The following is a 13,366-nucleotide window of genomic DNA, read 5'->3' as shown; positions in this document are numbered from 1 at the left end:
ACCACCTTGTATAAGTGCATGCTGACATGCTTCAGTCGTGTCTGACTCTATGTGACCCTAGGGACTGTAGCCCGCAAGGCTCCTCTGTCCATGGGATTCCCCAGGCAAGAATACTGGAGTGGGTTACCATGCCCTCCTCCAGGGCATCTTCCTGACCCAGGGATCGAACTTGTAATCTCTTACATGTCTTGCATTGGCAGGTAGGTTCTTAACCACTAGCACCACCTGGGAAGCCCATCCTACAAGTGAGGCAGTTGTAATTAATTCTGGCCAGTGACTCATGAGCTGAACCAGGATGTGCTACTTCTGGACTAAGGAAGCCAGAAGCTCCTTGCAGCCTTTTTCTTTCCCTTTTCCCTGCTGTAGTAACAGAGAAGGCCTTGCATTGAGATGGCAGAGCTGTAAGAATGAAGCAGCCTGGCTTGTCTAGAGCCTGCGTCATGTTCAGTTTCCCCAGAGTCTCTTAGACAGAAGTGGACTTTACATGACATAGAAAGGAGCTTTCTAAATCAAACCTCTGAAATTTGAGAGGCTTGCTATGTGTAAATGCAACCTAAGTCTACCTTATCCTGTCAACTATACAACTTTTAACATATATAAATATCAATATACATATAGTTTTGTTTCTTGAGTCTTTACTCTGATCCATTTATCTGTTTGCTTCTTCTTATACCAATACCTCCCTGCTTTACTGTAACTTTATAGCAGATTTAATACTCAGGCAAGACCTACATCACTGTTTTTCAAAAAATTCTGTTAGCTTGACTTAAGCATTAGTTTTTTAAGATAAATTTCTAGAACGCTTTGTAAAAGAACTTGGTTGCATTTTGAATCCTATTGTGTTGGATTTATAGATTAATTTGGGAAAATTGACACCATCATACAAAATCCCCTAGCTTTCTTCACATGTCTTGCATGTTTCTCTCCTTCTTTCTTTAGGTAGTTTTATAGATTTTCTTGATGAGATGTTTGTCCATATTACATTTTAAAACTAGCTCTTACTGGCATAGAAGAAGAGAACTGATCTGTGTCTATTTCTGTTGTATGCAGCTTTCTCTGAACTCACTTACTAGTTCTGAAAAAAAATTAACTGATTTCCCCAAGAGGTCATCCAGGAGTTGCTGTTTCTTAGAGGCCTATCAAGGCTCCTTAGGGATTCATTTCTAGTCACTAGCTTGGGACAACTCAGTTTATTTGAATCACATATGGCTTCTTCTACCATCTGTTCTAGTAAGTGTCCTATTTAATAATTCTCCCTCTTGTTCCTATAAGGCATTTAGCAAATCTGTTTGTGTAATTAAATTCCTGTGATATTATACTTTATGGACTAATTTTTACAGCACTATGTAGCTTATTTAATATTTCCATACCAGTTCCCCCATCCTCTTAGGAAAACCATTGTGCATTACTTCTATGCCCTATTATTACAGAGTTTACAATCTGAATACAATCTCCTCAACCCTTTTTGATTATCTTCATAATATTAAGCCCTATATTATCAATTTTACCTTTTACCAAGGTCTTTGTTCATTACCATGTATTTAAACTTTCTACCATTGGACTATTTGTTAACTCACTTTCTTTTCCTATTAGGAACCATGTGTTTTTGTATAACCATAACTGCCTCATAGTGTCATAATTGAAAACTACCCTAGGGACAAAAACTCTTTTTCCCATTACCATGTACCAATCTTCTATAAACTGTGATCCCATACTTTAAATGCAAAGAAAGATTGAACACTGGCATTTTATTTATCTCATTTAATCTTAAAGCCACCATCTGCAGTAGGCTCTATTATTAGTGAAGTGAAGTCGCTCAGTCGTGTCCAACTCTTTGCGACCCGATGGACTGCAGCCTCCCAGGCTCCTCCGTCCATGGGATTTTCCAGGCAAGAGTACTGGAGTGGGTTGCCATTTCCTTCTGCAAGGCTCTATTATTACCTGCATTTAAACAGAAAATTGGTGTTAAATGATTTTAGCCCTAAGTCACAAAGGTAAGAAGTGTCAGGTCAGTGCCATCCCTCATCTATGCCACCCCACCACATTCACTTGCCCACACATTCTTGCTAGACACTTTCCTAATTACTCTAGCCTGAAGGCCATTTGTGTTAGAAATAAAGAAGAGCTTCAGCCATGATACTCTCTTTCACTTTGCAAATTTTCCAGCCTACACAAAGGTAGAGAGAATAGCAAAAATGAACTTAGATTCAGCTTTGATTGATGTGGTGCCACTTTTGTTTGACGCATCTTCCTTCCAACCCCCCAAATTTTATTTCTGGAGTATTTTAAAGTGAATTCTAGACATCATATCATTTCACTGATAAATAATTTACTATCTGTAACTAATAAAGACTTTATAAAATATAGTCATATTATTAATAATATGATAATAGTCACACTATTATCACACCCAACAAAATTAATAGTAATTTCCTAATATCAGATCCTATTTTTAAGAAAAAAAAAATTTGCCAATCATATACATATACAAAAGAAAGAAAGTGAAGTCACTCACTCATGTCTGACTCTTTATGACACCATGGACTATAGCCTGCCAGGCTCCACCTATGGACTTCCCAGCAAGAATACTGGAGTGGGTTCCATTTCGTTATCCAGAGGATCTTCCCAACCCAGGGACTGAACTGGGTCTCCTGCGCTGCAGGCAGACTCTTTACCGTCTGAGACACCAGTGAATCCCCTTATATATATAAAGTACACTGAAAAGAATGATAGAATTTCTGTGTATGCTATTTCTTTATAAAAACAAAATATTTTCCACTGAGTTTATAGGATTCATCTGCATAAAATAGCTGATTTTTGGTAACATTTATTTCAAGGATTTCACCCAAATTTACAATGGTTTGTAAATTTGGGTCCTATATTTTGAGGATAAGTACTGATTCCACATAGAATTGAGCAACTACAATTAACACCTAATTCAGGTATGATCTCTTGACTTCCTACTTTTGCATTCCAGTTCCCTATAATGAAAAAGACATCATTTCTTTGGTATTAGTTGTAGAAGGTCTTGTAGGTCTTCACAGAACCATCCAATTTCAGCTTCAGCATTACTTGTCAAGGCGTAGACTTGGATTACTGTGATATTGAATTGTTTGCCTTGGAAATGAACAGAGATCATTCTGTCATTTTTAAGATTGCATCCAAGTACTGCATTTTCGATGCTTTTGTTGACTATGAGAGCTACTCCATTTCTTCTAAGGGATTCTTGCCCACTGTAGTAGATATAATGGTCATCTAAATTAAATTCACCCATTCCAGTCCATTTTAGTTCACTGATTCCTAAAATGTTGATGTTCACTCTTGCCATCTCCTGTTTGACCACTTTTAATTTACCTTGATCCATGAACCTAACATTCCAGGTTCCTATGCAATATTGCTCTTTACAGCATCGGACTTTACTTCCATCACCAGTCACATCCACAACTGTGTGTTCTTTCCACTTCGGCTCTGTCTCTTCATTCTTTCTGGAGTTATTCCTCCACCCTTCTCCAGTAGCATATTGGCACTTGCTGACTTGGGGAGTTCATCTTTCAGTGTCCTATCTTTTTGCCTTTTCATACAGTTCATGGGGTTCTCAAGGCAAGAATACTGAAGTGGTTTTCATACAGTTCATGGGGTTCTCAAGGCAAGAATACTGAAGTGGTTTGCCATTCCCTTCTCCAGTGGACCACATTTTGTCAGAACTCTCCACCATAACCCATCTGTCTTGGGTGGCCCTAGGCAGAATGACTCATCGTTTCACTGAGTTAGAGAAGGTTGTGATCCATATGATCAGTTTGGTTAGTTTTCTATGATTGTGGTTTTCAGTCTGTCTGCCCTCTAATGAATAAGGCTAAGAGGCTTATGGAAGCTTCCTAATGAGAGAGACTGACTATGGAGAAAACTGGGTCTTGTTCTGATGGGCAGGGCAATGTTCAGTAAATCTTTGATCCAAATTTCTTTGATGGGTGGGGCTGTTTCCTCCCTGTTCGTTGGCCTGAGGCCAAATAACCCAGATAACCACAATGGTGTGATCACTTACCTAAACCCAGACATCCTGGAGTCTGAAGTCAAGTGGGCCTTAGGAAGCATCACTAGGAACAAAGCTAGTGAAGGTGATGGAATTCCAGCTGAGCTCTTTGAAATCCTAAAAGATGATGCTCTGAAAGTGGTGCACTCAATATGTCAGCAAGTTTGGAAAACTCAGCAGTGGCTACAGGACTGGAAAGTGTCAGTTTTTATTCCAATCCCAAAGAAGGGCAATGCCAAAGAATGTTCAAAGTACTACACAATTGCACTCTCCTTGAAGAAGAAAAGTTAAAATTTTACATAACGTCCTGCTGCTTCTGCCTCTATAACTCAGACTGCTCCTTGCAAAGTCTGGATCATGTAGGTGTCAGAAAATGGGGATTCACAATACTAGGAACTAGAGCTTATTTCACTCACCCTTGTCATGCTCTTTGCAATCACCCAGCCCCTGCAGACCCACAAGCCCGCTTAATTATGCCTATCCGTGTGTAAAAACTCTCTAACTCCTTTGTTTGGGGCTCAGAGCTTGGAGTGGTAACTCCTCTGGGCCCGCCAGCATAATAAATCTGAGTTCTCCAACTCTCTGAGTGTGGTGCTTGGTTTCTCAAGTACTAGTTTCTGCAACAATCTCACATGATAGCAAAGTAATGCTCAAAATTCTCCAAGTGAGGCTTCAAAAGTCTGAATCAAAAATTTCCAGATGTTCAAGCTGGATTTAGAGAAAGCAGAGGAACGAGAGATCAAATTGCCAACATCCATTGGATCATTGAAAACACAAGAGAGTTCCAGGAAAACATCTACTTCTGCTTTATTGACTACGCCAAAGCTTTTTACCATGTGGATCACAACAAACTATGGAAAATTCTTCAAAAGATGGGAATACTAGACAGCCTGCCTCCTGAAAAATCTGTATGCAGGTTAAGAAGCAACAGTTAGAACCAGACGTAGAACACTGGACTGGTTCCAAATTGAGAAAGAAGTACATCAAAGCTGTATTGTTGCTATAAGGTGAGTGCAGAGATAAAAAGAGAGAGCCGGGCAGTCAGGCAAGAAAGGGAAATTTATTAGAGGGAAATAGAGGGTGACTGGCTCTTAAGGAGAACCAGTGTTCTCCCTTTCTGATGGAGTCCTTATACCCCACCAATGAAAAATTCTCTGAAGGGATGGTCACATAGCCCGAGGTCTGGAATCTGGTGCTCTCGCAGCTTTGAGAACTTAGGCACCAGTGAGATAACATGATACCATTTGGGCAATTTGGTCAGTCTCACAGAACACTGTGATTTATTGTTTGTTTGCGAGGTTGACATAAAGAGCCATATTATCAATGAGACCCCACGTGGGCCCTTTCAGCCACCCTGCTTATTTAACTTATATGCAGAGTACATCATGAAAAATGCTGGGCTGGATGCAGCACAAGCTGGAATCAAGATTGCCGGGAGAAATATCAATAATCTCAAATATGCAGATGACACCACCCTTATGGCAGAAAGTGAAGAGGAACTGAAGAGCATCTTGATGAAAAGTGAAAGAGGAGAGTGAAAAATCTGGCTTAAAACTCAACATTCAAAAAATGAAGAGTGTGGCATCTGCTCCCATCACTTCATGGAAAATAGATGGGGAAACAACAGAAACAGTGACAGACTTTATTTCTTGGGCTCCAAAATCACTGTAGATGGTGACTGCAGCCATGAAATTAAAAGATGCTTGCTCCTTGGAAGAAAAGCTATGACCAACATAGACAGCATAATAAAAAAAAAAAAAAAAAAAGAGAGACATTACTTTACCAACAAAGGTCCATCTAGTGAAAGCTTTGGTTTTTCTACTAGTCATGTATGGATGTGAGAGCCGGACTATAAATAAAGCTAAGCACTGAAGAATGGATGCTTTTGAATTAAGTTTTTGGAGAAGACTGTTGATAGTCCCTGTAAGGAGATCAAGCCAGTCCATCCTGAAGGAAATCAGTCCTGAATATTCATTGGAAGGACTGATGCTGAAGCTGAAGCTCCAGTACTTTGGCCACCTAATGTGAAGAATTCAGTCATCGGAAAAGATTCTGATGCTGGGAAAGACTGAAGGCAGGAGAAGGGGATGACAGGGAATGAGATGGTTGTATGGCATCACTGACTCGATAGACATGAGTTTGAGCAAGTTCCAGGAATTGGTGATGGACAGGGAAGCCTGATGTGCTGCAGTCCATTGGGTTGCAAAGAGTCAGACACAACTGAACAAGTCAGCGGAACTGAACTAAGGTATGATTGTCTCTGCAGGCAAAATTCACCTTTCTCTTTCTCACCTGTAAGTACAGATTGGATATTGATCTCATGTTCCTTGCAATACTCTTAGTTGTATAGTTGTCCTTAAGCCCAGGACAGAAATTACTGTTTTTTTCATGATAAGTGGACCACACTATGCTTTACATATGTAATAAATTCTTTTAAACCACACCTTTTAAAAGCACCTCTAATGGTAATTGTCATACATTCTTGGGTGTGGTAATCTCAAGGTACAGATGCATCAAACGTGTATCTGGAAAGAGATTTGGAAATAATTTAAGGTTACTTTCATTTTCAATCTGACAAATGTGTAGCCAAGAGGAACTCGAGGTCCATTTTATTGCAACCGGCACTATTCCTATAAACTGATTCATTTTATCTGTTAGTATCCATGCTTTAAACAATTTATTTTTTGTGAAATTAAATTCATTTTTGTAAAAATTAAAACTGCACGGTCTGGTTTCATTATTTACTATTAGTCAGTGCTACTTCATTATACACATGCAAACAGGGCTTAAAGTTTCCTCTCCTTTTCAGTAAGGGAAGCCCAACGCATCCCTTCTTTTTTCTTTACAGTAAAACAGTTTACTTGCAGTCCACTGTTGCTATTTTGCTATCATTGAATAGAGGATGCATAGTTTAATTACTGGCCACTTTTCTCTTTAGAAAGAAACCACATGTGCCAACCCGTTACTTGGCACTAGCCAGTCAGGCTCTAATTATGCAACATTAGGTCACTGCTTATCTTTAACACTGCCGCCCGGAAGGAAGGACGGCCGTTGCCAAGGCAGCCAACGCCCCGGGCAACGGCGAGTCTAGGCGGAAGGGGGCGTGGCCTCGGTGGCCCAGACCTGTAAGAGGCGGGCCGCCGCCGGCGCAGCGGGCGGGGCAGGTCTGCGGGCCAGGCGGGCCTCTCCGCGCACCACCTGGGAAGGCCAGGTCGGCCGGCCCGCCGCGTCCTTCTCCTTAGCCCCGGGAGGAGCCCGGCTCCGCGTCCCGGTATGGCGGGCGGGCGCCGCGGCCCGCTGTTCGCGGCGCTCCTGGCCGCCTGGGTCGTGGCGGTGGCGGAGGCGGAGGCCGACCAGGAGCAGGCCGCGCGGCCGCCGGAGCGGAGCCTGGTGCGGCCCATGACCGCTTCAAACTGGACGCTGGTGATGGAGGGCGAGTGGATGCTGAAATTGTGAGTGTGCCTGCCCGCCCCACGCCGCACGGTCCTTGCAGGCGCCGCTCCGCGCCAGCGCCGCCCTAGTCTCAGGCCCGCGCAGCTAGGGACTTGCGTGGCCTGGCTGAGCCCAACCTCCCCGCCATGCAGGCGTGTTTGGCCTGCCCCAAGTCACCCTGCCTGGCTTCTCCGCTGCTTTGGGAAGAAGTGTTTTAGGAATGGGGTGGGTAAGCCGTTTACCCATGGGGTGAAGGGGAACAGTAATCCTAAGGGATTAGATTTAGGTCCTACCTGAATTGTCTAGTGGTTTTCCTACTTTTTGCAATTTAAATCTGAATTTGGCAATAAGGAGTTCATGGTCTGAACCACAGTCAGCTCCCAGTCTTGTTTTGGCTGACTGTATAGAGCTTCTCTATCTTTGGCTGCAAAGAATATAAGCAATCTGATTTCTGTGTTGACCATCTGGTGATGTCCATGTGTAGCGTCTTCTCTTGTGTTGTTGGAAGAAGGTGTTTGCTATGACCAGTGTGTTCTCTTGGCAAAACTCTATTAGCCTTTGCCCTGCTCCATTCTGTACTCCAAGGCTAAATTTGCCTGTTACTCCATGTATTTCTTGACTTCATACTTTTGCATTCCAGTCCCCTGTAATGAAAAGGACATCTTTTTTGGGTGTTAGTTTTAGAAGGTCTGGTAGGTCTTCATAGAACCATTAAACTTCAGCTTCAGCATTACTTGTTGGGGCATAGACTTGGATTACTGTGATATTGAATGGTTTGCCTTGGAAACAAACAGATCATTCTGTCATTTTTGAGATTGCATCCAAGTACTGCATTTTGGACTCTTTTGTTGAATATGAGGGCTACTCCAGTTCTTCTAAGGGATTCTTGCCCACAGTACCTGAAGAACTATGGATGGAGGTTTGTGACATTATACAGGAGGCAGTGATCAAGACCATCCCCAAGAAAAAGAAAAGTAAAATGGGTGTCTGAGGAGGCCTTACAAATAGCTGTGAAAAGAAGAGAAGTGAAAGACAAAGGAGAAAAGAAAAGACACACCCCTTTGAATGCAGAGTTCCAAAGAATAGCAAGGAGAGATAAGAAAGCATTCCTCAGTGATCAGTGCAAAGAAAGAGGAAAACAATAGGATGGGAATGACTAAAGATCTCTTCAAGAAAATTAGAGATACCAAGGAAATTTTTCATGCACAAATGGGCACAATAAAGGACAGAAACGGTATGGACCTAACAGAAAATATTAAAAAGAGGTGGGAAAAATACACAGAAGAGCTATACAAAAAAGATCTTCATGGCCCGGATAACCACAATGGTGTGATCATGCATTTAAAACCAGACATCCTGGAATGCGAAGTCAAGAGGGTCTTCATCACTATGAACAAAGCTAGTGGAGGTGATGGAATTCCAGTTGAGCTGTTTCAAATCCTAAAAGATGATGCTGTGAAAGTGCTGCACTCATTATGCCAGCAAACTTGGAAAACTAAGCAGTGGCCACTGGACTGGAAAAGGTCAGTTTTCATTCCAATACTAAAGAAAGGCAATGCCAAAGAATGCTCAAACTACTGCATAATTGCACTCTTCTCACAGGCTAGTAAAGTAATGCTGCAAATTCTCCAAGCCAGGCTTCAACAGTACATGAATTGTGAACTTCCAGATGGTCAAGCTGGATTTAGAAAAGACAGAGGAACCAAAGATCAAGTTGCCAACATCTGTTGGTTCATCAAAGCAAGAGAGTTCCAGAAATATATCTAATTCTGCTTTATTGACTATGCCAAAGCCTTTGACTATGTGGATTACAGCAAACTGTGGAAAATTCTTAAAGAGATGGGAATACCAGACCACTTTACCTGCCTCCTGAGAAATCTGTATGCAGGTCAAGAAGCAACAGATAGAACTGACATGGAGAATGTTTGGGCTCTGATTCAAGATGACACTTGTAAGCAGAAGTAAGCTATATAGATACTTGAGATCTTTTTAGAAGTTCTCTTCCCATCAAGTTCACTTCAGAATAGGTCAATACAAAGTGAGGCTTTTCCTTTAAAATCCTTTAAAGGAAAGAGGATTTAAACCATTATGTATATCCAAATTCAAGAATCTATGTGCTCATCCTGAAAAAAATTTGGCTCTTTGTGATACTCCTTTGACAAAATTCAATACTTTAAAAAATAAAATTTATCTTCAGTACTATTATAGACCTACTATAAATTTCTAGGAATTTTTTCAAATATCCAATAAGTTATCACTTTGTTTAGATGAACTGGTCATAATAAATGGAGATTGTTAAGTATCCACCGGTGATATTTTTAATTTCTCTAAATAAGCAAATTAGGAAGCTTTCTGATAATGTTGGGTTGGTGAAAAAGCTTGTTCAGAATGGTCCAACCCAGTATTAAAATTTTAACATTACTTTAAATGACAGTTCTTCATTTGTTCATTTGTTTATATGCCACCTCTCCTCTGGGAATTTTTTCTTTTCTGTCCCAATTCATACTAAGCTCCTATAACACAATTCCTGGTTAGATCAGTGTCAATAATTTATTTTTAAGGACTTAGCAGTGTTTGTTTTCTCCAAGACCCAAAAAACCCCTATTGTAAAATTTATTTTGTTGTGTTTTGTCTTTCAAACACTCAATTTTTTGTATCCTTGCTGTTGAATTTTCAATTTTTAAAAAAGCACTTCTCTGTTAAAGAAAAATATCAACTAAAACTATATTTGTAGTAATTTACCATTTCTGTTCTGTAACCTTTTTTAAAACCTGAAAAATTCTCCCATTAACATTAACATTTTCTTTAATGCTGTGGACTTTTTGTACATTCAGTTTTTCTGTTTGTATTTGCTTTCATATTCTTTTATACATTTTACTCGTGTTTCTGCCGTGTCTCTATGATTGGCTTGCTGTGTTTTCTTCCTCTTAACCTCTTTTGAAAAGTTTGTTCTTTCCTGGGTTAGGGAAGATTATCTAATCTTTAAATGGGCTTCTGATGTTTTCTTTTCTCTATTCCCATTGTCTGAGGAGGCCTTACAAATAGCTATGAAAGGAGGAGAAGCTAAAAGCAAAGGAGAAAAGGAAAGATATTCCCATTTGAATGCAGAGTTCCAAAAAAATAGCCAGGAGAGATAAGAAAGCCTTCCTCAGTGATCAGTGCAAATAAATAGAGGAAAACAACAGAAAGGGAAAGACTACAGATCTCTTTAAGAAAATTAGAGATACCAAGGGAACATTTCATGCAAAAATGGGCTCAATAAAGGACAGAAATGGTATGGACCTAACGGAAGCAGAAGATATTAAGAAGAGTTGGCAAGAATACATAGAAGAACTGTACAAAAAAAGATCTTCATGACCCAGATAATCACAGTGGTGTGATCACTCACCTAGAACCAGACATCCTGGAATGTGAAGTCAAGTGGGCCTTAGAAAGCATCATTACAACAAAACTAGTGGATGTGATGGAATTCCAGCTGAGCTATTTCAAATCCTGAAAGATGATGCTGTGAAAGTGCTGCACTCAATATGCCAGCAAATTTGGAAGACTCAAGCAGTGGCCTTAGGACTGGAAAAGGTCCGTTTTCATTCCAATCCCTAAGAAAGGCAATCCAAAAGAATGCTCAAAGTACCACACAAGTGCACTTATCTCACATGCTAGTAAAGTAATGCTGAAAATTCTCCAAGCCAGGCTTCAGCAATACGTGAGCCGAGAACTTCAAGATGTTCAAGCCTTTTAGAAAAGGCAGAGGAACCAGAGATCAAATTGCCAATATCTGCTGGATCATCGAAAAAGCAAGAGAGTTCCAGAAAAACATCTATTTCTGCTTTATTGACTATGCCAAAGCCGTTGACTGTGTGGATCACAATAAATTGTGGAAAATTCTGAAGGAAATGGGAATATCAGACCACCTGACCTGCCTCTTGAGAAACCTGTATGCAGGTCAGGAAGCAGCAGTTAGAACTGGACATGGAACAACAGACTGGTTCCAAATAGGAAAAGGAGTACGTCAAGGCTGTATATTGTCACCCTGCTTATTTAACTTATATGCAGAGTACATCATGAGAAACGCTGGGCTGGAAGAAGCACAAGCTGGAATCAAGATTGCCAAGAGAAATATCAATAACCTCAGATATGCAGATGACACCACCCTTATGGCAGAGAGTGAAGAGGAACTAAAAAGCCTCTTGATGAAAGTGAAGGAGGAGAGTGAAAAAGTTGGCTTAAAGCTCAACATTCAGAAAACTAAGATCATGGCATTTGGTCCCATCACTTCATGGGAAATAGATGGGGAGACAGTGGAAACAGTGTCAGACTTTATTTTTGGGGGCTCCGAAATCACTGCAGATAGTGATTGCAGCCATGAAATTAAAAGAGGCTTACTCCTTGGAAGGAAAGTTATGACCAACCTAGATAGCATATTAGAAAGCAGAGACATTACTTTGCCAACAAAGGTCCCTCTGGTCAAGGCTATGGTTTATCCAGTAGTCATGTATGGATGTGAGAGTTGGACTGTGAAGAAAGCTGAGCACCGAAAATTTGATGCTTTTGAACTGTGGTGTTGGAGAAGACTCTTGAGAGTCCCTTGGACTGCAAGGAGATCCAACCAGTCCATCCTAAAGGAGATCAGTCCTGGGTGTTCATTGGAAGGACTGATGCTGAAGCTGAAACTCCAGTGCTTTGGCCACCTCATGGGAAGAGTTGACTCATTGGAAAAGACCCTGTTGCTGGGAGGGATTGGGTGTAGGAGGAGAAGGGGACGACAGAGGATGAGATGGCTGGATGACGTCACCGACTCGATGGGCATGAGTTTGAGTAAACTCCAGGAGTTTGTGATGGACAGGGACGCCTGGCATGCTGCGATTCATGGGGTTGCAAAGAGTCGGACACGACTGAGTGACTGAACTGAACTGAACTGATTGTTTCATACTATTATTCATTCAATTGCCTTGTAACCTTTTGCTGTTTTAAACACTTGCTTGGCCCCATTCATATAAGTTCTTGAGAATACTGCTTTTGTTCTTTTGAAGTATGAAAGTATGCAATATAATACAATTTTGTATACTGTTCTGGTGGCTTTTTCCCCAAAGACATCAATAGACATTCATAAAGCCTAATTTTGGCCGATATACTTTAAACAGATATCCAGAGGAAAAATAAGTCTTTGGGTTAAATTAATTTATGACCATGTTTCAGAATGGACACTAGTGAGTCTGGTGGTGGAGGAAACCCTCCTTTATTTCCCTAGGATCTCTTGGATTTACTGTTGTTTCTCTAGTACCCTTCTTATACTTGGACAGAACATCAGTGCCTTAACTTACCCATGTTAGATAGTTATAATTTCTTGCAGTTTCATCGATTATCATGATTTGTTGATTGAATGTATAAGAGATAGTCATTAGATGCTTGTTATGTGTCAGATTCAAAGCTGGGGACTTGAGAACATGAAGATGAACGAATTACATGTCTCAATTTCAGGAGACTGGCAGTCTGCTGTGTGTAAAGGAGATAAGTAGCATAGGTAGTACTTGTTTAGCAAATATTTAATGGGTGCTTCCTTTCTGCTGAGTGTTCCTCAGCAGTTCTCACCAGATACTGTTGGCTTTTGGCTTGCACAGCTGTTTGATATGTGAGGATGGCTCACACACTGCAAAACCTTTGGTACCCCTGGTATCCCATGACATCCTAGCAGTCATGTGACATCAACAAAGTTTTAGTCCATCCCCTATACAGCCTTCTAAATGCTTCTGATTAGAAACCACTTCCCTGGGTACTGTTACAGATAAACATGCATCATCGTCATCATTTTAATCACAGTAAACAGTTACATTGCTCACATCACAGGTTCAGAATGCCCTGTCTCAGAATTTGAGCGTTACAGCAATCTGGTGTAGAATCATTATT

The 13,366-nt window shown here is 40.8% G+C and overlaps 1 protein-coding gene across 1 annotated transcript in view; it reads left to right on the top strand.

Annotated features, from left to right (window-relative positions):
• The first annotated feature begins 7,152 nt into the window (after positions 1–7,152).
• TMX4 (thioredoxin related transmembrane protein 4) overlaps positions 7,153–13,366 on the top strand; it is a 68,539-nt gene continuing 62,325 nt past the window's right edge. Inside the window, exon 1 of the mRNA XM_043883467.1 lies at positions 7,153–7,482. Coding sequence (XP_043739402.1) covers positions 7,304–7,482 — 179 coding nt within the window. The 5' untranslated portion in view covers positions 7,153–7,303. The remainder of the gene's footprint in view (positions 7,483–13,366) is intronic.

This window comes from Cervus elaphus, chromosome 23, assembly GCF_910594005.1.
Source record: "Cervus elaphus chromosome 23, mCerEla1.1, whole genome shotgun sequence".
Lineage (NCBI taxonomy): Eukaryota > Metazoa > Chordata > Mammalia > Artiodactyla > Cervidae > Cervus > Cervus elaphus.
Note: the sequence above shows the minus strand (reverse complement) of the source record. Positions and strands in the feature narration are given on the sequence as shown.